Below are 22,866 nucleotides of genomic sequence, written 5' to 3' on the forward strand. Positions count from 1 at the left end.
AAAAAAAAGCGTAAATCAACCGTTGTATCTTTGATTATATTACACTGTTACACAACGGGTAGCACACGATAGCGTGTTTACTGAAATCTTAGAAGAAGATTACTATATCATATGTAAGTACTCTGGCATTATGTATTACCTGTAATATAAAATAAAAATAATCGAGTGCGGTGGCATATATTTCAGTAATAATATTACATATACGTATTTTATTTGATCCTTATGACTGGGTGATATTATAAAGGAGTGTATTAATGTAGAAATCATTGTTCTACCGTTTTTAATAAATAAATTTATTTAAAAATAGCCTAAATCATTGTTTGATGTTCAATATCTCTTCTCCTGCAAATAAATATGTCTTCTCAAAGCATTAACTACAATTATAAGCATTTGTGAGTAACATTTTGTCATGTCGTTCCATCGACAAAATGTTACTCACAATTGATATATCACGTATCAATGACAAAAGATTTTTATTATCCAGTGTTCGCTTACATTGATATAAATAGAAATAATCGTAGATAGACATAAAGATATAAATCTTGTTAAAAGTACTTATACGATAATACCTTTATTACAAATCATAAATAACGATGTACTTTTTATTGTAAGTTTCAGTGGGATTTTGCAATAAATCAGCTGCAGATACTAAATAAACTAACGAAAAGAATCACAATACAGTAATCTAATTAAAGCGGTTCTGTTGGCTTATCATTGCTTAGTCGATATCGCACATAACATTATGATACGAGAAATGGTTACTTATTAAGGCTGAAATTATCGACAATTGCTACTATTAAGCGGAATAAAGTATCATTGTAGTAAAATGGCTTGGCTATGTTACAGCTATGTCCTCTATCAAATTTAAGTAGTGATCAAAATAAAATACCAACTATTTACAGATTTGTTTTATATTTCTACTGTTATTTCTGTAACCTAATGACTATAAAATTGCAATAAGGGAATAATACTGTAGAAATACTAACAACATTGGTATTATGGAATACTATAGAATTAAAGTAAAATTCGAATTCAAAATTTAATATAACTCATATTTACAAGGTAATGAAATTTTAATAGGTAAGTAGTGATTAGCATTATCTTTCTAAGTGTATTTTATAGGTTATGGTCATGAAGCGACTATTCATAAGGAAGTACTTATCTTATTTTCAGTAGATGCCACAGCTTACTATCTACTTATAGTAATAAGGTTATCTAAAGATCCATACGTTTAGTATTAGGACAGATAACAGCATGTTTTACAATTTTATCAAGTAACATCGATGTTTAAGTAGGAAGGTAAAAATTGATTCAAATTTCAACAAAATTTGATTTTTCATAGTTTAGTCAGAGGGAGGCGTGTGATTACAGTGGGCTCCTTATGATAGATGATCGTCAGTATTTGAGTGATACTGTAGGCAAATGTTCAGGAGGACAAGCCTAACAGCAGATATATAATGCATAATTCCCTTAAAACAAATTTTAGTTTGTAACAGTAGTAATCGTTAAGTATAATGGAGAGTTTGATAAGCCAGCGGTAGAGGACTTCGTTGCCATGGAGAGAATTACACAAATATTTTAGTAAAAAAGAGATACTTCATTGCAGATTATAATTGCGCGCAATGAGGTAGTCACGGTAGAGCAGCGTGTATAGCTGTCGTGAAGTAACGTGAGAAAATACTAAAGCTGTGACTTTTACAATTAACGAAGTCTGAGGTAGAAATTGGTGGTACTTATAGTTTAGATACAACACGTACCATAACGGATTGTATAATAGCAAATGATTGTAGAGAATAGCGAAGACTATAGTGCTAAAGACGATAAACTATATTTGGCTATAATCCAATAAGACTGTAAAGATCTCCATATTTAAGAACTATATTAAATGCATATATTTAAGAATATTTTCGAGCTACACTACAATCGAAATATACTACTTAAGGCATGTTAATAGAATCTTAAAAATACTTCGACATACAGTAATGCTTGTTATAAAGTGTAGTCCTACAGTATATATATGTACAGTACTCCGAAATGAATATTTTTAAGAAATGAGAGTATTGCTCCTGAAACACTGATTACTAAGGTATTATACTGTATAGCTTACTGTACATACTAGTATTCTAACTTAATTACTAAATCACATGGTACATTTGAATAAAATTCATATTTGGTATCGTCAAACATACTGATATTATGTTGTAATATTATATTGTAAGTACTATTAACAGCATTGAAGAATAATAAATTATCCTAAGCCGGACTTTACATTTCTTTAATTAAAACATCACAATTAGTATTACAAAAAATAATATTTATGGTATGAAACTACAGAGTATGAAATAAAAATATTTAAAATAATCATTAACTTCCTTAATTGTTTGAAACTTCATTAATAGGATCTAGATAGCTGTCTTCAGTTAGCCTTTCATAAAAGAAGATAAATATAAAGTTTTGAACAAGTCATTATTATTCATTAATATTAACAGGAATATGCCATTAACAGAAAATAGAAATAATTGACTATACTTAAATAAAAAAATCCATTAACTACAGTGGTGGTTAAGACAATATCACAAATACATAATGCAAGTTCTGCTAAATAACAGTGGCAATAACAATGCAGGTACCCAAAATACGCTTTCATTTATAATGCGATCTTGATAGTAAATGTCACACCATGTAATTATTATTTATTAGAAGTATATTTGATACACAATCTTCATAGAGTATCATGAACAGAGCTTGCAGAAGAGAGACATTGGCTACAGATATAGACGTTCATGCAAGGGCTATGTTGTAACGATCTGATAGGGTATTTAGCGGTGTAGCTTCGAGAACACATCAGTTTTTTCATCTGCTTGTATAATATTTATAGCTGAGTGCAACAACTGTAGATAAATGTAAATCTCTGAATAGTAGAAATGCGAATTAATGTGAGTTTAAATTATCAAGATATTTAAATTTGTAGATAAAAGATGTCACATTGATATAAAATTTAAGACAGGCTATCGATACTCTTTGGAGCATTATAATGTTGCCTAAAACCAACAAAAATGACGTCTTGAGCAACAGCTAAGGTATGCACACGTTAATCTAACACTATGTTGTACTTCATAAGTTCATCTTCTATAATACCATCCTTAAAATTAATTCTGGATTAATTGGACATTTTTATTATTTCAGTTCTCAGTTAGATACATCATAGAGTATAAGGAAAAAGGGTCAGAAATTCCGTTCTTTTTTAGTTAGTTTAAGAATGTAATAATCAACAAAAAATCCTAAAGACTATTTGGAAATTGTTATTCAATACTGGCAACCATGGCAATTAAAACCAATCGTAATACTAAATAATTACGGCAAATAGTATGTTCAGCCAGGGATACCAAAAGGGAGAAATAGTCCCTAGTTTAGTTAGTACAAAAGAGAAGCCACAGCTCGGTGACCATCCGAAAGGATAAACTCTTGAATTTAGCCAAATACGTACTTGAAGTAATCCTATGTTTCACTATGCCCATCTTTGTAGAATTATTGGTGGACCATGAATCCAACCACCAAAACTACGAAAAAAACGTAGTAAAGAAGGATACGCGTGTATGTAGAAAAGCCTAAATACTTAGATCAATGTTATAGTGTAGGAAGTTAACATTCTATCGTTACTTCTGAAAATGCTTATACATCATTAAATTTCGAAATGAGAACGTATCGTACGATAAGAATTCAAGATTACATAAGATAAATCTATCCTACATACGCCTCGTACTTGCATATTGTAGTAGCATAGACCACTATACGAATATTTTTAGATATTCTACGACGTAGATTATATTAGTGTCGATTTGTTCAACTTTTAGTAATCCTTTATCTTATTCTTTAAATATTGCAAGATAATCCTATCTATACTTTTGTTTTGGTGTAATTACTGTGGATCTTACGCTTTTCTCGCCCAGCAAAGTCACACCTATGACTGTGTTGGTTCATGAAATTACACTTAAAAATTCGTTCAAGTAGAAATCGTGATCAAATTCTTCAAGGGTTGAGAGCAATATCATATCGCTAAACTAAAGATTCCATTGCTATAGAAAAACCTTGCTTTGCATCCATACCACGTGAATTGTGCTGTTTCCCGAAATAGTGAAATCGAATCAGTGCGGCTAAAGACGAAATCATTAACATGCCGAAATATGAGAAAATTGAACCAGATACTATAGCACTTGCTAATAGCAATTTTCCATAGCGATCAACGGTCGACATATCCGTTATGCCAGTCAACGTTGTCAAAGATGTGATAAATATTATTGCGAAGAGAATACAACCAAAGAGGCTACGCGCAACTGAAATGATGGAAAATTTTCTGTAATATTCGGCTTTGCTAACATTTGTTCCATGTAGATGACCATCAATGAATAAATCGAAACAACAAGTGAATGGACAGCCCAAACTATTGAAAACAATTTCAATATTATTTCCTTCGACAGTAGCTTGATACGACCATTCCAAATGTGGTGACCAATGGCATAGAATACAAACGTCAAATTTTCTTCCTTCTTGCTTAACTCCGTCGATATATAAGCCTCGACCAAAAGTTAAAAAAGTAATAATGTAAGCTTCAATGCATATTTCTACCGACCGAATCTTTTTAGTTTTCGGATTGGTTACGTCGATAGTCCAAGTGTTGCCAAACCAAAACATGGTTACTATTTCTTTTTCACCCTAGCATGTAAGTAGACCAATAAAATTCTTCAAGAGAAGCCGATCACTTGCGCGTGTATGATAAATCTTCCAATTCTATACCCTTATATACTCGTCGACGACGAAATGAGTATTTTACTTGATCGCTGGGGGGAGTCTTTACGGTTAAATAGATATTTTTACTATCATACGTGTACATATGTCTGGCTGTTACGCAATTTTTCTTATATTATTTTACTACATAAAATGCGCCTTTTAAAGAAAACTCTCAGTGTAGTCTAGTTGTACATAATCTCTCATTGTATCGTCAATATAGAGCACCAATAAAAGAATAAAAAAAATGAATAGAGTAAAACTACTTGTAACTAAACTGGCTGACCTACTAAAATTCATAAAATAGAATATGCATATAGTGGAATTTACTAAGCATACCATACAGTAATGACTATACCGTTTATAAATTCTATATGTTATATATAGAAATAATATAGAATTGGATACTATACAATACTGCCAAGTATTGACAAGCCTACAAGATATTGAATTATAACTAATGTCAATATTACTTAAGAAACTCCGCTGATTGTATAAGACCGTTCTTTATTACTGATGAGCTACTGACGAGAGGTATAAATTAGAAAAATTTCGTTTAGTAGTCTCTGTTTGTGGTCTAGAAAGATAAAAGGCACTAGATACTGTCAATTTTGAACATGATATAGTGTAATATCATATAAGGTCATTCGCTGCTATACCTGAAATAATCACAAGAGACCGGCATGGAGAAAGAAGCTAAGCAGTTCATATCAATTATGAAATTTTTAATATCTTATAAGCTCATTTATTATTTATTGCTAAACTAATAGCGGCTACGTACAGGGTAACATGCACTTTTCTTACAGATAAAACTGGACAGTTGACCTCAATTTTGGAAATTTCTCGGTACTTTCTAAGATCGTGCAATGTTATTGTGGAGCTAAGGACTACAAATTAGAAAAGGAGGTTGGATAGTTAATGGACTTTGTTAGGGAGTGATCCAATGTAATATCCTGTAAGATCATATTATTATTACTGAGCGGTAATAATTAAGGGCAAACACAAAGAAGAGGTTGGTCAGCTGTTATCAATCTCGAAATTTTATTATCAATGAAGAGAATATCTAGATTCTGTCTCTAAACTCTCCTGGATCCGAGATATTTTGCTAATGACTACTAAATAATGCAAAGGATTAAAATCAGACGTTGTATAGTGTAAAATTTTATCCTAAAGGTGGTCAATCAAATCACTGCAAAAGCAACGAAAGTAATTTAATGTTCACAGCTAGTAATAAAACTAGTACATCACAATTTCTGGTTTTAGGGTTATGTTAGAACAGAGGCTGTGTGTACGTATACACCGACAGATTTTAGAAGACATAGTCTACGCTTAATTGAAATTGTACTGTAAAAATAATTTAATAGTTATGCAATAAAATATATGTAATAGAAAACGGGAATATATTCTTAAGTGCACTATACTACTGTAAATGATTAATTCACTCTACCTTTGCTTACTTATCATTAATTCAATTTAGAAATAATATGAAAGATAAATATAATAGTAACGGACATAAAAGTTGATAAAACAATTGTAATTTCAAATTGATGAGTTCACTGGCCTGAAGAACTTTACCTATGATTGCTGGTAAGAAATAGTTATAATGCCGTCGACAATATACTATTCATTTGATAGTACAGTGCATCTACTACTCTGAGTAATTCACCCGTATATCAATTATTGGTTAATAATCACCATGTTAAACATGGCGCCAAATATAAATGCCATTCAAATTACAAGGTTATCACCATTTTGTATCGTTAATCACTGTACCTTAATTTTATGTATTATAGCATATCTGGTTATTAGAAACTGTTAAAATTAATGTTAAGATTGTTATTTGTTATATTTATCAATTTAGCGGAGAAAAATAGTATTGCAACATTGAATCCCTCTCATGATATCAATTTTACATGTATATGAGCTAAAGATAGATTAAAATAGATTAGCAATCTAGACAAAGAAATCGAATGATCTCTCAAATGTATTAGCTTTCATTATCAATTTTATCGTCGCTTTGCTATAGGCGAAGGAAAATAGTATAACCCTTTATTGTTGAAGATACTGACTTTTAATGTAATAGAAGTTTATAATGTTTAACTGAAGTACTATACGAGTAAGTAGCCTTTTCTTAAATGGGGATCTCTTCATTATCAATTAAGCTTGATCCATCGCGTTTCCTACGAAACGTCATGTAACCAACCAACGCCTTTAGAGTGAAATACAAAGAGATTCCAGCAATGATGCTGAAAACGATAATAACACCAGTATTCCATGCTAATGCAGCACTAACTATAGCAATTACACCACAAGATCCGGTTATAATAGAAGTAAATGTTAAAATACGGGCGAAATACTGTGTGTAGTACTCGCCCTTGGCAACACCAGAGTGATATTCTTTTCCATCGATAAATAAATCAAAATTGGAAAAAAATGGAAGGGTCCAAGCATTGTAAATTAATTCAAGATTATGACCTTCTTCTTCAAATTGATAACAGCCCCATTCAAAGACCGGCGACCACGTACAAAAGTTGACTTTATAGCGGTAACGTGTATCCTTAATTTTTAATTCTAATTCCCATATACTTAATATCGGCATTATACAACCGTATAAATTGATGAGAAGTATTGTCTCTTCATCACTATTTGGCGCCTTTAAACTAGGTCGCCATTCGTATTCATAATCGCACAGACGCATATTGGACTCTACTTGTGTATACTGCAGTATAATAATTATTTAGCTTACAAAGTCTAAGAAAGAATACACACGTAGGGCAGTCTCAACGTTGTCTACTATGACAAGACACTCTCTTGGCCAATCGATTGGTTCTAATATTGCAAATTATACGAGTACAATTTATACTATTTGGATACGATGAATAGCCTTTATAACTGCAATCACCATATAACATACGCGTCTATACTTCGTATATGTATTTTATCAATATAATCGAGAGTTTTAGGTAGTACAGTGTATGAATATATTGCAAGAGTAATTTAATATATAATATAAATTATCTTAGCTTTGTTGTGATTGGAATTCGAGTATTGTATAGATGTTATATATAAGAGCTGTATTTTGCGATGTTGCTAAATCGAGGTGTGTTTGTTCACTTTGCATTCGCTATACCCTATTATATAAATTTAGTTTAGTATCACAAGTTTGTATTCAAGTTCGATATCGACAGTTTGTATCCATATATCCTTGAAATCAAAGTAAATGCTTCAATGTCTGCCACTCTATTAACCGGTATGGATAAACGCTCACAATTCTAAACAAATAATTAATATCCAGCTAGCGATAATGATAAGACTTTGATACCAAATGATTCAATCGCTAGCTATCCGCTGCAACATCTATCCAATATCGTATAATAGGAAAAGTTTGCCTCGGGCGCCTTAAGTTTTAACTTATCCTGTCAATAAGTTAAGAGCCGACATAAAGTTTAACTTTGGATTCCCATATGTGGTTGCCACACTGACATCAGCAGAAATTTTCCACTACTGCTTACTGCTTACCGTACTCTGGTGTACTCTACTGTAGCCATCTCATACTGTACTATGTATGGTATGGGTGGTACAGGCCAGCATGGTTTAACTTTACCTCATACGTACTTTAGCTAGGATGGACTGACTGCTTAAAGCTAATGGGTTACGGACCGAACCAGACCGGACCAGACCCCGTGTCATTCTCTGTACAGTACGAGAAAAGTTTTCCACAGTTTGTACTGTACAGTACAGTAAAAAGTATGGTACTGGCTGGACTGTACAGTACTGTACAGTACAGTACTGTACTGTACTGTACTGTACGTACTGCACTGTGGACTTCGAAGAGGAAAAAGCTTGTCGACTTTCGCCTTTACCAACTACCAATTGCACTTCTAAAGTAAAAAGTAAATGATTTCGTGTTAGCTCCACCACTGAATTGTTGCTATTCATTAAGCAGTTTATTATTGATATCGTGTATTACTGAGATGCCGTCCAAACGTAAATCAAATCACAAAAATTCCCCATCTAAAGCCGCTTTTAAAGTTACTAAAAAGACCAATAAAATTAGTAGAGATAATCCCAATCGTAGCCGAAATGATAATTATAAGAAGAACAACAAGGTAAGCATAAGATCTTGGTATAACTTTGCATGTTGAAATGATAAAAATGAGACGATTGCAAGTACTTTACTTTGCATTATTATCAGGAACATTGGTCAGCAGTTTTATTTTGCTTACAAATCGATCTCGCTGCGGCAAATGATATCACCGTAGTAACATTCTTTTCTACATGATACGCTCGTAGATACCAAATGTAACCAACTCGCTACGATGATACAGTATGTAAGAATACAATAGTTGCAATCCAAGATACAGTATAACACAGACATAAATCCTATATCAAGCACCCTCGCGTCATAAAATTAAAATTCATACATTGTGGATTAGATTAAATTTCAAGAACTACAGTACTACAAAAAGTAAGACAGCAAATACAGTATCTGTTATGCTGTTAACGTTTGATATGCATGCACAATACTGTAGAGTAGGTGTACAAGAAGAGCGAAAACTGTCGAGTGCATACTGAAAATGACGTAATATTCTCTAGCTTCTACTATACTGTACAGTATTATAATGTTACTACATTATACGTATTTGAAGATGCACCATGGCCCTATGGCTAGTCACTGATTTGTAAAGTAGTTCTTAATATAATTATTGACCTTTTCTCAGGTAAAACATCAAGCTAAGAAGATAATGGAAGAGTTAACGCATGGAAATGATCTCTATAACATATCACAGACACCAAAGAATCAACAGAAGACTAAGGAAACAACAGTTCGGGTATTTACGCAACGATCTAATAACACTAGTAAACAGCACTTCTAGTTTACATTCTGTTTACTCAAAATCATGCTTGGTAGAATGAATAAACAGTAACTAGAGCTTTAAATAACTGTATCAGTTCAGTCAGCTATAGCAGTGTGTCGTATCTATATAGTGTCATCATGACATTCGTATATTATCCTAGGCTTTTTTGATGTATAATTAAACCAATAATACCATGAAAAATCTGCATTCTACAAAAGTAATTAAAAGTATTTACTATTTGTAATTTGTTTTAATATAGAAATCCGTACTGGACCGCATCCAGAAAAGCATCGTCGATATAAATAGCGCTATTGATGCATTTGAGAAGCTATGACTTAGATTAATTATTTTGTATTTCACAAGTATAACATGATAACCCTCAAGATATTTTGCTGGCCGAAGATTATCCTAATATTATTAACGATTCAATCAACAGTAACTCTATCGGTGTACCCGTGTTCCTAGAAATATATGCAAACCAAGACTTGCAATTCATATATACATCATAGGGTGCAGTACAACATTATTATTCCAACTGTACAGTTTTAGCTTCTTTAGATATGAGCCGTACTGATGATACTGTAAATTATTATCCTGCGATACTACATTACACATTACATAGTATAATTTATCTACTAAAGCTATGCTGTATGTGTAAATAAAAGCTTTTTATCTAGGAACTAGCTTTATGCAGTACTGCGTCAAACCTATTGTAATCCCACATGCATTGAATTCATACAGTTTACATTTTACATTACATTCAATGCTGACATTGTCTCACGTACTTGTAGTAATTTCACTAATTTTGGCATCAATACATTTTACAATACAGTACTACTACAGCATATCTACGCTGTTAATAAAGCCTTGTCATATAGTATCGTGAAAAGCTTTCTTAGGAAATTGCCAATCAGTTTGATCATTAAAATTACATTCTCATTCAATTTACATATTTATTGAAAATCTTATTACAATTATTCGTCCATGGCTCTTTGTGCAATGCCAATAATATTACTGAATTATGTGTCAAATTACTCCGCAACTCTTTAGCAATGTCAAAGCAATGCAATTTGTTTAATTCTTACTAAGACTTAGTAGGTTCTAGCTGTAAACACATGACAGATAATAAAAGTTCAATACAGATTTTTCTAAGTTAGTTCTACAAGCGATTCTTTGCCGGTACTAGAATAAAGCTAAATAATTCAAGTAAACACTTCGTGTCGAAAATTTACCACAAAGTATACTTTAAAAAGATACTTTAGAAACAAACTAATAATTGTAGTCACTGCCAATCTACGCGGTGGTGCATGTACATACAGTAGAAATAAATGTTTTTATGTTTTAAAATGTAATTAATTACTAGCAACATAATCTAATAAAAGATTCTATCGTATTTATAATGATCGTAGTAAATTCGCAACAAAGGAATAAACAAACTTTAGCATTCATTAATTCATAAGCGTCACGCTATGGTACTTATACGTTGAAAAACATTGTTAGCAGTAATCGTAGACATTCTTTATCGATTACAAAGAACAGGATATTTGGATAAAAATATCAATTTCTAAGTTTAGTTACATTCAGCTGGAAAATTATTTATTTCACCCTGATCTTGTATAGTATTACCATTCATATTGAAAGACAACTTAACCCTCATCCGGATGTTTTGCTAAAAAAATATGGTGATACTTAGAAAGTTGCATTTAAAGAATTAAGATCATTTGAAACGCACTTGTCTATAGTTTATACCTTATTTGGATTCGAGACTTTTAAGACTTGTGTTATCGAACCAGAATTGTTAGGCGGAACTACAGCTCCAGAAGGAGCAAGAATTTGTAACTGAAAAGACTTCAATAGTATAACAGCATATATCAATTTACAATCATTATTTTAACACAATCGTGTATAGCTAGAACAATATAGCAAATAAACCTACTCTAGGGACAGCAGCTTGAAATACAAAGTCAGTAAAAGGAAAAGCTGTAGAGTTTGTAGCATTAAGTGTCATCTGTACAGTATTGTCAGGGTTAATGGTGGCCTTTTCAAAGTTAAAGTCTATTCTAAGACCATTTTTATCGTAAATATTCAAAGGTGGAATTTCTTTAATTGTAAGATATAAAAAAGAGCGACATCGACACATTAGCGAAAATTATCTTATTTATTATCAGATGTATGTGACAATAGCTATATATATACTGTATATGCATTATTAGTCAGTAAACACTAATTATTTGTACCTGGCGGCATAGCAGCAACAGGCTGGACCACTGAATCTTCATTGCTACTGCTACCTAATAGATCTAATAGTGCATTTCCTCCTACTAATGTTGAACACATTGAAAGTTAATGCATAGAATATAGTCGAACTGCGAGGCTATTATGGAATGGCAAGTAAAAGTATTTAAAGAAATTAATTTCATACTAGATGGGATATTATTTCCGCTCAGGATATCAGAACTAGCAGCACTATTATTTTGAGGTTGAGTTGGTTGCATCGATGGTATATCATCTCCAAGAAGATCAAGCAAGTCATTCGCCTAAAGTAGTTCATTTAGTGAAGAATTATAATAGATTACAAGATGGTCCAATTATAACTAATGCAATCCGAATTTTCAATGTTTATTTAATGAGTTAATTCCAATTACCTGTCCTCCAGTCGATGCAGCTGCAATCGGAATTGTATCTAGAATAATTCAATTTAATAATATTAATATCACATTATATTTGGCATTAATAAGTAAGTTTATCATTATGTTGCCGCTAATGAAAATAAAATGCTTTTAAATTACCACTAGTAGTTGCATCAGCCGATACAGGTGCTTCTGTTCCATCATTTTTTCCAATGCGGGGCATTCTTTCCAGTAGGCCAGGTCTGAATGTATAACCCATATGTTAAACACAATAAATAAATAGCTTAGTCATTTTATTCAACAAACATGATCCACAAATATCATAAATTGTACTTGTGCTCAGTCTATTATATCACATTAAAGGTATTGCATACCGAAGAGTATCATAACTTTTAAAGAGCGCACTATACTCAACGGAACGTTGCTGCAACTCTAGATCCAGGCTATTAGTATATCGAGCAACTACTTCCTTGATACGGCTACAATAGAAAAGTGATTCAATAAATGCTGGAGCTATGGCGCACAATATCAAACTGTAAAAGAGAAAAGGTATCTACTATTTACCCTGCCGCTTTTGGAAAACGGGTACTCAATTTCATTAGGGCATTTAACGTGAAAGCCCGTGTTATAAATGACGTAACGGTATCGTTTAAGACGCTTTGTAGTAGATCCAAAACCCCATCTTCGTCAATCTGAAGCATAACAGCAAACTTCTATTGTTACTAACAGAACTTATGCAGTCAATCATCAATAACATCAATTTTCTATAACCTTATGCGAGCCTTCTTCAACTGTTCCAGATATGAGTAAATCTCCATATTCTCCTAAGCACCAAATTGCTACCTGAGCAAGAGGTTGCTAAAATTGGCAGTAATGATATTATCGTAATATGTTTCAATCAAGTACGCATACGCTACACTTAAGGCCATATGAAATTGCAATCAAAAGTATTGAAGCATTATTTCAGACAGGCTCTTACCTTTGAGATATCTGCATACATTGCAAAGTATAGCTGTTGTGTTATGTAAGCGTGTAAATCACGCGATTCACTAACGGCATGGATAGAACTTGCTACAACTTCGTCATTGACGTAACTACCGCCCTATGTTGACATGGATTCGGAAAATATCGTATTAAATGCCGCTAGCATTCTATTATCATATTTTGTTTTACAGTACTTACAGCCTTTAACATTTGTAATATAGTATCTAATTGCCATTTCTTGTCAGGCGCATATCTATAGTTTGGGTAATAAAAATTAATTATTACAGCCTAATAATAGATAACCTTACTTTTTTCTCTGATATCGACAGCTTACTTGATAGCTGCTTGAAATATCCTGAGTGTTGCGAATGGCTTAAATTCGGAATCGGCTCTATTAAGGAAGTCTAATAATTCCTTTATCATAGTTTTTACGTTAGATTCGTTGATTAAAGCAAACGACAGCTCCATTGCTCGCCTATGAAAACATTCGTTACGATAATTAATCCATTAGTACATATCTTAGTAAGAATTGTTGATGCCAATAACTAACTTTCTAATGGAGATATCGTGATCTTTTAAGCAGTCAATTATAGTATTACGATGACGTTGCACGGCCGTATGGTCAATGCTAATCGTCTTTTGTAACGTTTTCAAAGCCACGTATCTAAACAGAGGTAAAAATATTTCAAAAACAAAGATTCCACACTAGCTTTTGAAGCAGTACTAAAAGCAATTATATATTGATTACCTGATATTCTTATCACTATTTAATAAGAATCTTCCCATGATGTTTACAGCAAGCACCTGTATAAGATTCATTAATTATTTAACTGATGTAAAATTGTTAACCTATGTACATAAACGTAAATTATACTTACACGTAATCCACTTTCTGCTTTAATATCCATGATACACTGAACAGTTTGATATAAAACAGCATTACCAGCATTATGACTACTCTCAGTGTTTGTGGCAACCTGGTGTATGATATCATTAAGGTATTTATTGAGAAACAAGAATTAATACAATCTTTATATTATACGAGTATATAAATTAAGATAAGAAATAATAAGATGAACGTCATTACTTGAGCCAGAATATCATTCATAGCCTCACTGCACTCTTGATCTTCTTTACCGAGAATTCTTAGTAGGTTTAGGATACGAATCTGAGTTGCAAGTAAGCAATATCTAGATATTATTCATCTGGAATATACCGTGCGTATGAGTGCTATAACCTAATTTAGGAGTATCATTAACCTGTAAGAAAGGATCACTAATGCCAGAAACATCATGATCTGGAGCATAGCCGGCCATAATCAAATTCTTCAGTAAGCGTATCAACTGAGGTGTCCACTAGGCATAACAAAATAAAAAAGTACACATTATTTAAGCAAGACTTTATCAATATGGCACTTTTAATGAAACTAACCCTTCTGAAATGTGGCATAGTATCTGGCTTGACAGTACATATTTCCGTGATCAAAGCTACTGCAGTTAGTAGAACACCTGCAGGCATAATCATAAAAACAATTAACACATCAATCGTTTCATAAAAACTTTAATAACTTCAATTTTCTAACCATGATTTTTTTCATTAAGCAATGAACGGGTGACAGGGATAAATATTTCAGATAATTCAGGAACCTTACGAACCATTCGTGTGGCACATAGAGCAGCCTATTTCATCACATACAAGATGTTTATTTATAATTTATTGAAAGGTGTAGAATATTTCTATCTTTCTGAAAGAGCGTAATGTTTCAAAAGTAGGTTTGACCTTTTTCTTAATGTAAGCATTTGCTGACTTTAACAGTTTTTCCACTTCATTCGCGAGATCTCTACTCATCTCTGGAGAGCAAATGCTACAATAAAATGAAAATAAATCTCCCTCAGAGCTACGCAAAAGTAGTATAATTTATAGGCTAAGGTATAAATAGATTGTCCAGAGTAAATTACCTTCCTAATGTACATAAAGCAAGCCCGACAATGAACTGTGTTGAGTTATTCATATCACTGAAATGGAGTAGTAACAAGTTAGATAAGTGAAGCCAAGACATCATATTTCATTCCATAAACGTTCTAGTTAATTCTTGTATTTTATGCTACCGGAAGTTAATTGCATACTTTTTTAAGGAATTGGTGATAAGAATGTGGACATCTTGACGTTCGTCTAACAGAAGCATAGCGCCAAGATAACCGATTCGTTTATCCATAAAACGATTTGATGCAATCAACTTAAGGCACTCCAACTGTAGAGAAAAGGGCATTGATTACTAAGATTATTACTAGCCATTATAAAGACAATAAAATACAAATTGTTAATTTCATGTAATTTATATCTATGGATAATAGAACAGTACCATTGCAAAACAGTTTATAGATAGTAGTCCTACAAATTAGTAGCTAAAAATCTAGATATGATATACCTGCCCGAAATGCGCTGGATAACCAAGCATATGGATATATAATAACTTAGCAACATTTCTGCATCTGAATTCGTTGTCTTCTTCTTTAAATGTGGTACGAATAAGTGCACATTCCTTGTTGACAGCAGTACGCTCTTCCGCTGCGGTCTTGCAAGACCTTATTAGTCGTATTAATTCTTTCAAACGCATAGGAATCGGCATAGTGCTCAAATTTCACCTAGTTATAGGGCTGAAATTAAGGGGAGGGTTAGTCATAATTTTATAAAATTGATGTACTCAAAAACATGTAAGCATGATTTTTAAAAACACTCTTTTGCTATTAGCAACATTATGCATGTCGATGTAAAATAGATAAAGTCTATAAGAAGAGTGGATATCATAAATTACTAAAAACACAGTTTACGTATATTACTGTAGTTTATAATCATATTAAATATCAAGCATTACTAATTTATCACAAATTAGCTAATTGCCAAACTAATGAATATATTTAAATCATATTGACAGAGCATCTGACTACATAGCATTTAATTATTTGAAGTTAAAGTTGAAATGTAATCTATTTTGTGTACCAATAGTTGGTTAAATATATCAATATAAATTCTAGCGGCACAGTGCAAAGTAACTCTATGGTATGGCTTCGAATAATGTCGAGGCACAGACAATATTTTAGATGATTCCTTTTTAAAGAATGTCGATATTACTTTTAGTAATGAATCGCTACAGGATTATAAAGCGATGAAGCTCACTAAAGCACAGATTATGTAGCACAAATAAAACTTTTATCTTTGTCGCAAGTAAACCGCAACTATGACAAATCTTAAATAGTTTATATACTGTAATAGTAATAGTTAAGTTATACAGTACATTAATATCATGCTGACAATATGTTCACATATATTCTTTTACACGCTGCTGTATACAGTTGTGTCAGCGTTGAAGCCTTTGCTCTAATAGCGAGCAGTGTTATAAGTCTCAATAATAGCAACTCTTTTAAAACTGCTTCATGAGCCAGGCTGATTTTACAGCTTCCGATTCTCCTTAAATTTCTCCAAATCTTCCACATCATGTAATCACAGTTTGCTACGCAATTACCATAATGATAAGTAATATTGATTCTACTGTAAGATTGATTGTGTAATTATACGTCAATATTATCGATGGCCATGGTAATTTTGAGTGCAAACTACATGTACCGTGGACAGCAGTCTAGGCGGTATAGTTTATTATTGCTGGTTCTTACGAAGAATTTGAATTAATAACAAAATGCCTAGCCATCCACGTTGTAATGGTAACAAATTCAATTAGGATGATACGTAAGTCAAGGCGTTATCACAATGTTTTAACGTACTGAAAAAAATTCTTAAAGTTCCGTATGATCCAAGAATGGCATTACATTATCACTATGACTACATATCGGTCTTCTTATATTGTAGAATGCTCGTTAAGATCTATGTTGCACTACCTAAGGGATTACTGTAACTTGTTGTGTTCAAATACCAAGAGTTGATTAATCCACATTGTGGTGTGGCATAATCTCGGTATTCTCAATGCGGTTTATCAACAAGTACGCCATTCATAGAATTATTAGTAAAATCCATTGCTTTTTCATCAAACGATCTCATTTTACTATGGAAAACTCAATATGAGCATATCTGCAAAAAAGGTAGCGACAGTATAAGAAAACTGACAATGTTCTCGATCCATCGCTACACGGAGATTAGGGTCTCGCTGTTCTTTCTCCTGAAACGCCAACACCGTGATGATATACAGTAGTAGTAGTATCGAAGTTTGTATTATTCAAATCTAAGATTTATTCTTTGTATGACTTTGACTTGATTATCATCGTTTAGTGTTGTCTTATCCTACAACAATTATTCTATATTGAACTACAGTAAGTGTCTATGCAGTTTCTATTTTTGAAACTCAGTAACAGTAGCGTCATGATAGAAGACTATCATCAGCCTATAGTGTCAAGTATAAAAAGTTATCAATGTAAAGAAAGCTAAAGCATCCATTAATGGTCATTCATTAAACTTATTCCTCAGTAGTTTCTAGCTAGACAGTACATCAATTACGGCCAAGGGTAGGTAGGGGTGCAAAGAGTTTCGCCAGAAAATACAGAACAGAATCAGCAGATTGTGCTGTACAGTAGTATGACTATCAACTTTAGACAGTCCAGCAGGAGCGTTATCTTTTTCTCTATTTTAGAGTAGACTACAACTGGTCAGAGCGACTATAGATAGATAGATTGGCAATTTATTAGCGCTCTCATTACCTTACAAAGCTTTGCACTATTCAAAACATTAATAATCTTGGCTTAAAACAAGACACTACTGGATTTGACTTTGACGACAGGATGCTCAAATACAAGTCAAATCAAGGCGGTTTTTATCATCCTTTCTATACGAACAACATGTCTATTCTACAAGATGAAATACAACTTACCACTGTAGTAATAATAACAGAAGGAATAAATGACTTGGATAGAGTGATTGCTATCACACAGTTGAAGTTTATAAGTTCAGAAAATAGTGAAAATAATGAGTTGAAATTTCCACTTGCGAACTCAGATGGTGGCCATCTTCTCAGAGGAAAAAATCACGCATGCGCACAATACCTGAACAGCCCATGGGCGCTCCGATAGTTGATACTGTGTTAGTATGGTACACGGAAATTATGAGAGGTTGAGCTGTCAAGTGTTTTGCACAGCACTCTATACTCTACAGTGAATACTACGCTCTATGCATACTGTACTATAGGCTATAGCAAAGTATACTTGGAGTATAGTAGTACTGGATACTTCTGGACAAAAATTGATGACACCTGTAATATGTACTCAAGGATAGATAGGAAATTTATAGTACCAGAGATGACTGTACTGAAGAAGACCTTGAAGTAGCCCACCAATTCATGACTAAATTTTACCTTTCACTTTAATCCATGAATGCAGTCATGGCTGTTCAGTGAAAAGTATAGAGAGAGAAAATCACTAGCAAAAGTGATGTCACGTAGCTAGAGTGCTGTCGTGGCGCATCCATAGAGATATTTTTTGCATACATTTTTTTCATACATCTACTACTTGTAGGAATGGGCGCATCAAACAGTCAATATTTGGAGGACCGACGGTGAACATGTGCTGGGTCATTCAGCACTTGTTACACTCTAAACTCACTCACATAGGCGTGAGTCACAACCCTGGGCAATTTGTGATGCTATACTGTGATATACAGTAGTAATACAGTACAGTATGGTACGGCTACTACCAGGGGCTACTCGATCGAAATGATACTTCGTGCATAATAGATTGTCATCCCTGCCCTGGAAAAGAGAATGTGATAGGCTCGTACTTTGGAGGGGCTGGGTGACAATTCTTATGCACAAGACTACACTTTTAATTGAGCAGCCCACACCGGGTGGTGTAACTTCCATACTGTACAGTGTACAGTCAGTACGTATACGTATAGCATACAGTACAGTATGCTCCGACGGAGCAGCCCCATTTGTAATACCAGGGGCTACTCCATCGAAATGATACTTCGTGCATAATAGATTGTCATCCCTACCCTCGGAAAAGAGAAAACGATAGGCTTGTACTTTAGGGGGCTGGGTGACAATTCTTGTGCACGAGGCTACAATTTTAATCGAGCAGTCCCACACCTGGTGTTGTAACTTCCATACTGTACAGTATACAGTACAGTACGTATAGCATACTGTACAGTATGCTCCAACGAAGCAGCCCCATTTTGTAATACCAGGGGCTACTCCATCGAAAAGATACTTCGTGCATAATAGATTGTCATCCCTGCCATGGAAAAAGAGAATGTGATAGGCTCGTACTTTGGAGGGGCTAGGTGATAATTCTTATGCACAAGGCTACACTTTTAATTGAGCAGCCCACACCTGGTGGTGTAGCTTCCATACTGTACAGTGTACAGTATGCTCCGACGAAGCAGCCCCATGCCCCGTACAGTACGTACACTCATCGATGACGTAGCATTACGTCATCAGAGACGACAGATCACGAACCAGCGACAAGGCAGAAATGAATTAACTCCATGCAATCGGCGACTGTAAAAGCGGCAGCAAGGCCAAAACGCCATTTTAAAGCTATTTTCTCAGCTATATCTTGTCAATAAATTATTCATTAGCTATACTGCATAGGCACTGGTTAATTTTTCTACCTCAACGTATTGATCGATCAAGTTATCATGATGGTAAAAGCGAAAATATGCAGGATATTATTGCGTCGTTTTCATACACGAGCGATGTACCTTCAACATGGTAAATTGATGATATTGCCTAGCATTAATGCTGCATTCTATAAATTCAATACAATTTGAAAATGATATTCTTAATCCAACAAGTGATTGATAAACTATTCTCTATGGATAACTTTGGGGTTCGCCCGTCACTTTTATACTGTATAGTAACAATCTAAACGAAGTAATACTGATAGACTATCTGCATAATATAGCAGAGCTGTAAAATGATGGTCATATTGCACATTAAGAGTCTATACAGTAGTACCACATTACTTGGATGTGTGTTAATCCAACAAATTATTAATAAACTATTCTCTATGGATGACTTTGGGGTTCGTCCATCACTTTCACACTATATATTAACAATCTAAATGAAGTAATACTGATGGACTATCCGCACGATACAGTAGAGCTGTACAGTAAATGATTGTCGTAATGCCTATCGGAGTCTATAAAGTATACGTATAGCAGTGGCACAGTACTTGGATGTGTGTCCATTTGAGTCTAGACTTATTCACTAAGTGTTAATTGTATCGCCTCTAATTAGCTGTCACATCCAGCAATGTAAGTCCGATGGAAGCTACTACAAGCATCAGCACGTCCGCCGCCTTTGATACCCTTCAATTTGTAAAGACATTGACCAATCGAGGTAATGTCAGAATGACATGGTGAATAGTAAGTGTAAACTCATGAAATCGTTCTTCTGTCAATACAAGTACGGCAAGCAGTAAAGTATCCATAATTTAATGCTATTCTAAAGAGAAGCCAATATCTACCATGCTATATTCTTCACTAAAATAGTCTGTAGCCAATCAATCACTGTAGCTAATACGACTTTATTTGATTTAATGGTCAATGATTGATCTTAGTCATACTACTCAAGTAAACACTCTAGACGAGTATTACTACTTTGCGGCTTATGACAATCGGTTATGTTAGGATTTCAGACACAACAAGCTGAAGTACTATCGCAAACGTTAAATCAAGTACTGGCTAATTTACAGTTATCTTTTATGGAAAAAATGGTTACCAAAGATCAACAGGTAAAAAGATTGCCAAAAAATTAGCCTTAAAAGTAATTTAACCATACATAATAATATAATTTATTTTCATGATAATACACAAATTGATAGACCTCTGTAAATAATTATTCTAATTTCAATTTAATCGTATTATAGGACAAATTAATCTTAAAATTAAATTCGGATATTACTTCTTTAAGGTAAGTAAATAATCCATTAGGTGGTAATATTAGTAGTCTAAAGTGACTCTAATTTCGATGCGACAAAGATAACGAGGCTACTATACGATATTGAACTAAACTGTAATATACTGCATAAGTCTTTATTGCTAACCTATAAGTAATGCCATTATATTTTAATTATGATAACTCTCTATATTGCAGCATTTATTGCATTGAATATAATCAAATTTAATTTTGACTTGATTAAAGTAATTTCAATTATGCGCTATAATAAAGGGGAAAAATACGGTATTAATTTTAGTATACGTGTACTTAATCTTGCATATCTGTGTCAGACCAGCTCAATGCAGATATCCTTTTGAAGCTTTCATATGAAAAGGCATTAGCGAGGCAACTTTAAAGTAAATGTAATGAAACTTTTTCATTATAGGAAAGACATGTTTATACTAGAGAAAAGTGAATTTGACGCGCTAAAGAATGAGAATGAGGTAGGCAAGCAGATTCAAGCCATGAGTTACAGTATCGTATCATTTTTATCATATCTTTTCTATATACCACTGTAGAAGATACTGTTTCTAATTTTCTGTATCCATTAATTATACAATCTATTTACATAGAAGTTAAAACATGAAGTGGAATCCATTAGAAAACTGCTTAAGGTCTAACTATACTGCTTATAAATTTTACCATTTTAGTTATCCGCAATAGCAATAAATGAATATATAAGAGTCGCATTGTTAACGAATGAAATACTTCACCGTTCTAATCAACATTTATTTCTAATATCACGCCTTCCATTCTCATGTTTCTCTTCAAAACTGCTATACTATTTTCATAGGATGAATTATCAAAAGCCAATGCTAATTTTTCATTAGATGTCAGCATGGAAAGAAGCAGACAAAAGGAAGTTGTATGTATACGTTTTTACTCCCTACAGCGGAGATCATTTAAATTTAAATTTTAATCATATCTTACTTTACGAGTATTTCTAAATTATCGTTTACATTATTAGTGACGCTACGAAAGAATGTGTCGTATATTCAATTTGATGTAATCGTTAATTCTGATAAGTATCTATTATTAGGCTGCTGATCAAGAACAAAAAATTAGAAATGTCAATACTAAAATCGAAACTGAGGTTATTAAAAACGTATTTCAAACATTAAAATTCTACATTCTCTCATGTTGCCTTGTAGAATTTATTGCTTATGCCTATTTGTATGATTGTTACAATATATTTTTATTGTTCAGATCGCTAGTCTAAAAACTAGCCTAGAAAGCCACAAGTTAGATGTTATGAAGTATCTTGCAGGTACTGTTTTATTACAACATCTGTGAGTTTTTAACGAAAATAGGATGTGTACGCACTATGCAGCTTGTATAGCATTCATTGTACTGTGAAGGTCTAAGTAATAATTAATAAAGAGTTTATATACCTTAGAATTGCGATTTATCATTGTAATTAAGGAGTTTGCTGCTCTCATCTATTTTAGGTTCCTTTGTATCGTTTTTAACGATAGGATTGGCTGTCTGGAGACTGATAAAATGATTCCTACTATTCATCTGCTGTACATGACAAGTGCGATGTTTTTATTATAGTTTGATAAGTTCCTGAATGTGCACCGATGCATACCTTTGTATAACTTAAAGAGTCTGGCTATTCAGTATTTATTTTGTAAATTATGAAATTTGAATGATAAATTTTGGATTG

The 22,866-nt window shown here is 33.1% G+C and overlaps 4 protein-coding genes across 4 annotated transcripts; 1 reads left to right on the forward strand and 3 right to left on the reverse strand.

Annotated features, from left to right (window-relative positions):
* Positions 1-4,056: 4,056 nt before the first annotated feature.
* On the reverse strand, positions 4,057-4,692 carry TRIADDRAFT_60164 (uncharacterized protein; the record flags this gene model as incomplete). The annotated part of the gene is made up of 1 exon (XM_002116219.1): positions 4,057-4,692. One exon carries the CDS (start codon positions 4,690-4,692, stop codon positions 4,057-4,059), a length of 636 nt encoding a protein of 211 aa, XP_002116255.1.
* A 2,224-nt stretch (positions 4,693-6,916) lies between these two features.
* On the reverse strand, positions 6,917-7,483 carry TRIADDRAFT_60165 (uncharacterized protein; the record flags this gene model as incomplete). Its single annotated transcript, XM_002116220.1, has 1 exon — positions 6,917-7,483. The coding sequence occupies one exon, from the start codon at positions 7,481-7,483 to the stop codon at positions 6,917-6,919; it is 567 nt and encodes a 188-aa protein (XP_002116256.1).
* A 3,731-nt stretch (positions 7,484-11,214) lies between these two features.
* TRIADDRAFT_50819 (uncharacterized protein) lies at positions 11,215-15,887 on the reverse strand (the record flags this gene model as incomplete). The annotated part of the gene is made up of 24 exons (XM_002116221.1): positions 11,215-11,313; positions 11,394-11,492; positions 11,581-11,744; positions 11,882-11,962; positions 12,112-12,181; positions 12,290-12,294; positions 12,434-12,516; positions 12,649-12,753; positions 12,839-12,966; positions 13,046-13,132; positions 13,254-13,376; positions 13,457-13,511; positions 13,593-13,733; positions 13,809-13,922; positions 14,007-14,062; positions 14,137-14,235; positions 14,346-14,426; positions 14,518-14,613; positions 14,690-14,766; positions 14,841-14,937; positions 15,038-15,122; positions 15,217-15,273; positions 15,385-15,509; positions 15,687-15,887. 24 exons carry the CDS (start codon positions 15,885-15,887, stop codon positions 11,215-11,217), a joined length of 2,328 nt encoding a protein of 775 aa, XP_002116257.1.
* A 4,637-nt stretch (positions 15,888-20,524) lies between these two features.
* Positions 20,525-22,539, forward strand: TRIADDRAFT_60167 (uncharacterized protein; the record flags this gene model as incomplete). The annotated part of the gene is made up of 8 exons (XM_002116130.1): positions 20,525-20,600; positions 20,891-20,994; positions 21,130-21,173; positions 21,586-21,643; positions 21,994-22,065; positions 22,240-22,293; positions 22,407-22,467; positions 22,511-22,539. The coding sequence occupies 8 exons, from the start codon at positions 20,525-20,527 to the stop codon at positions 22,537-22,539; spliced, it is 498 nt and encodes a 165-aa protein (XP_002116166.1).
* Between the last annotated feature and the right edge of the window lie 327 nt (positions 22,540-22,866).

This window comes from Trichoplax adhaerens, genomic scaffold, assembly GCF_000150275.1.
Source record: "Trichoplax adhaerens TRIADscaffold_14 genomic scaffold, whole genome shotgun sequence".
Taxonomy (NCBI): Eukaryota; Metazoa; Placozoa; class Uniplacotomia; order Trichoplacea; family Trichoplacidae; genus Trichoplax; species Trichoplax adhaerens.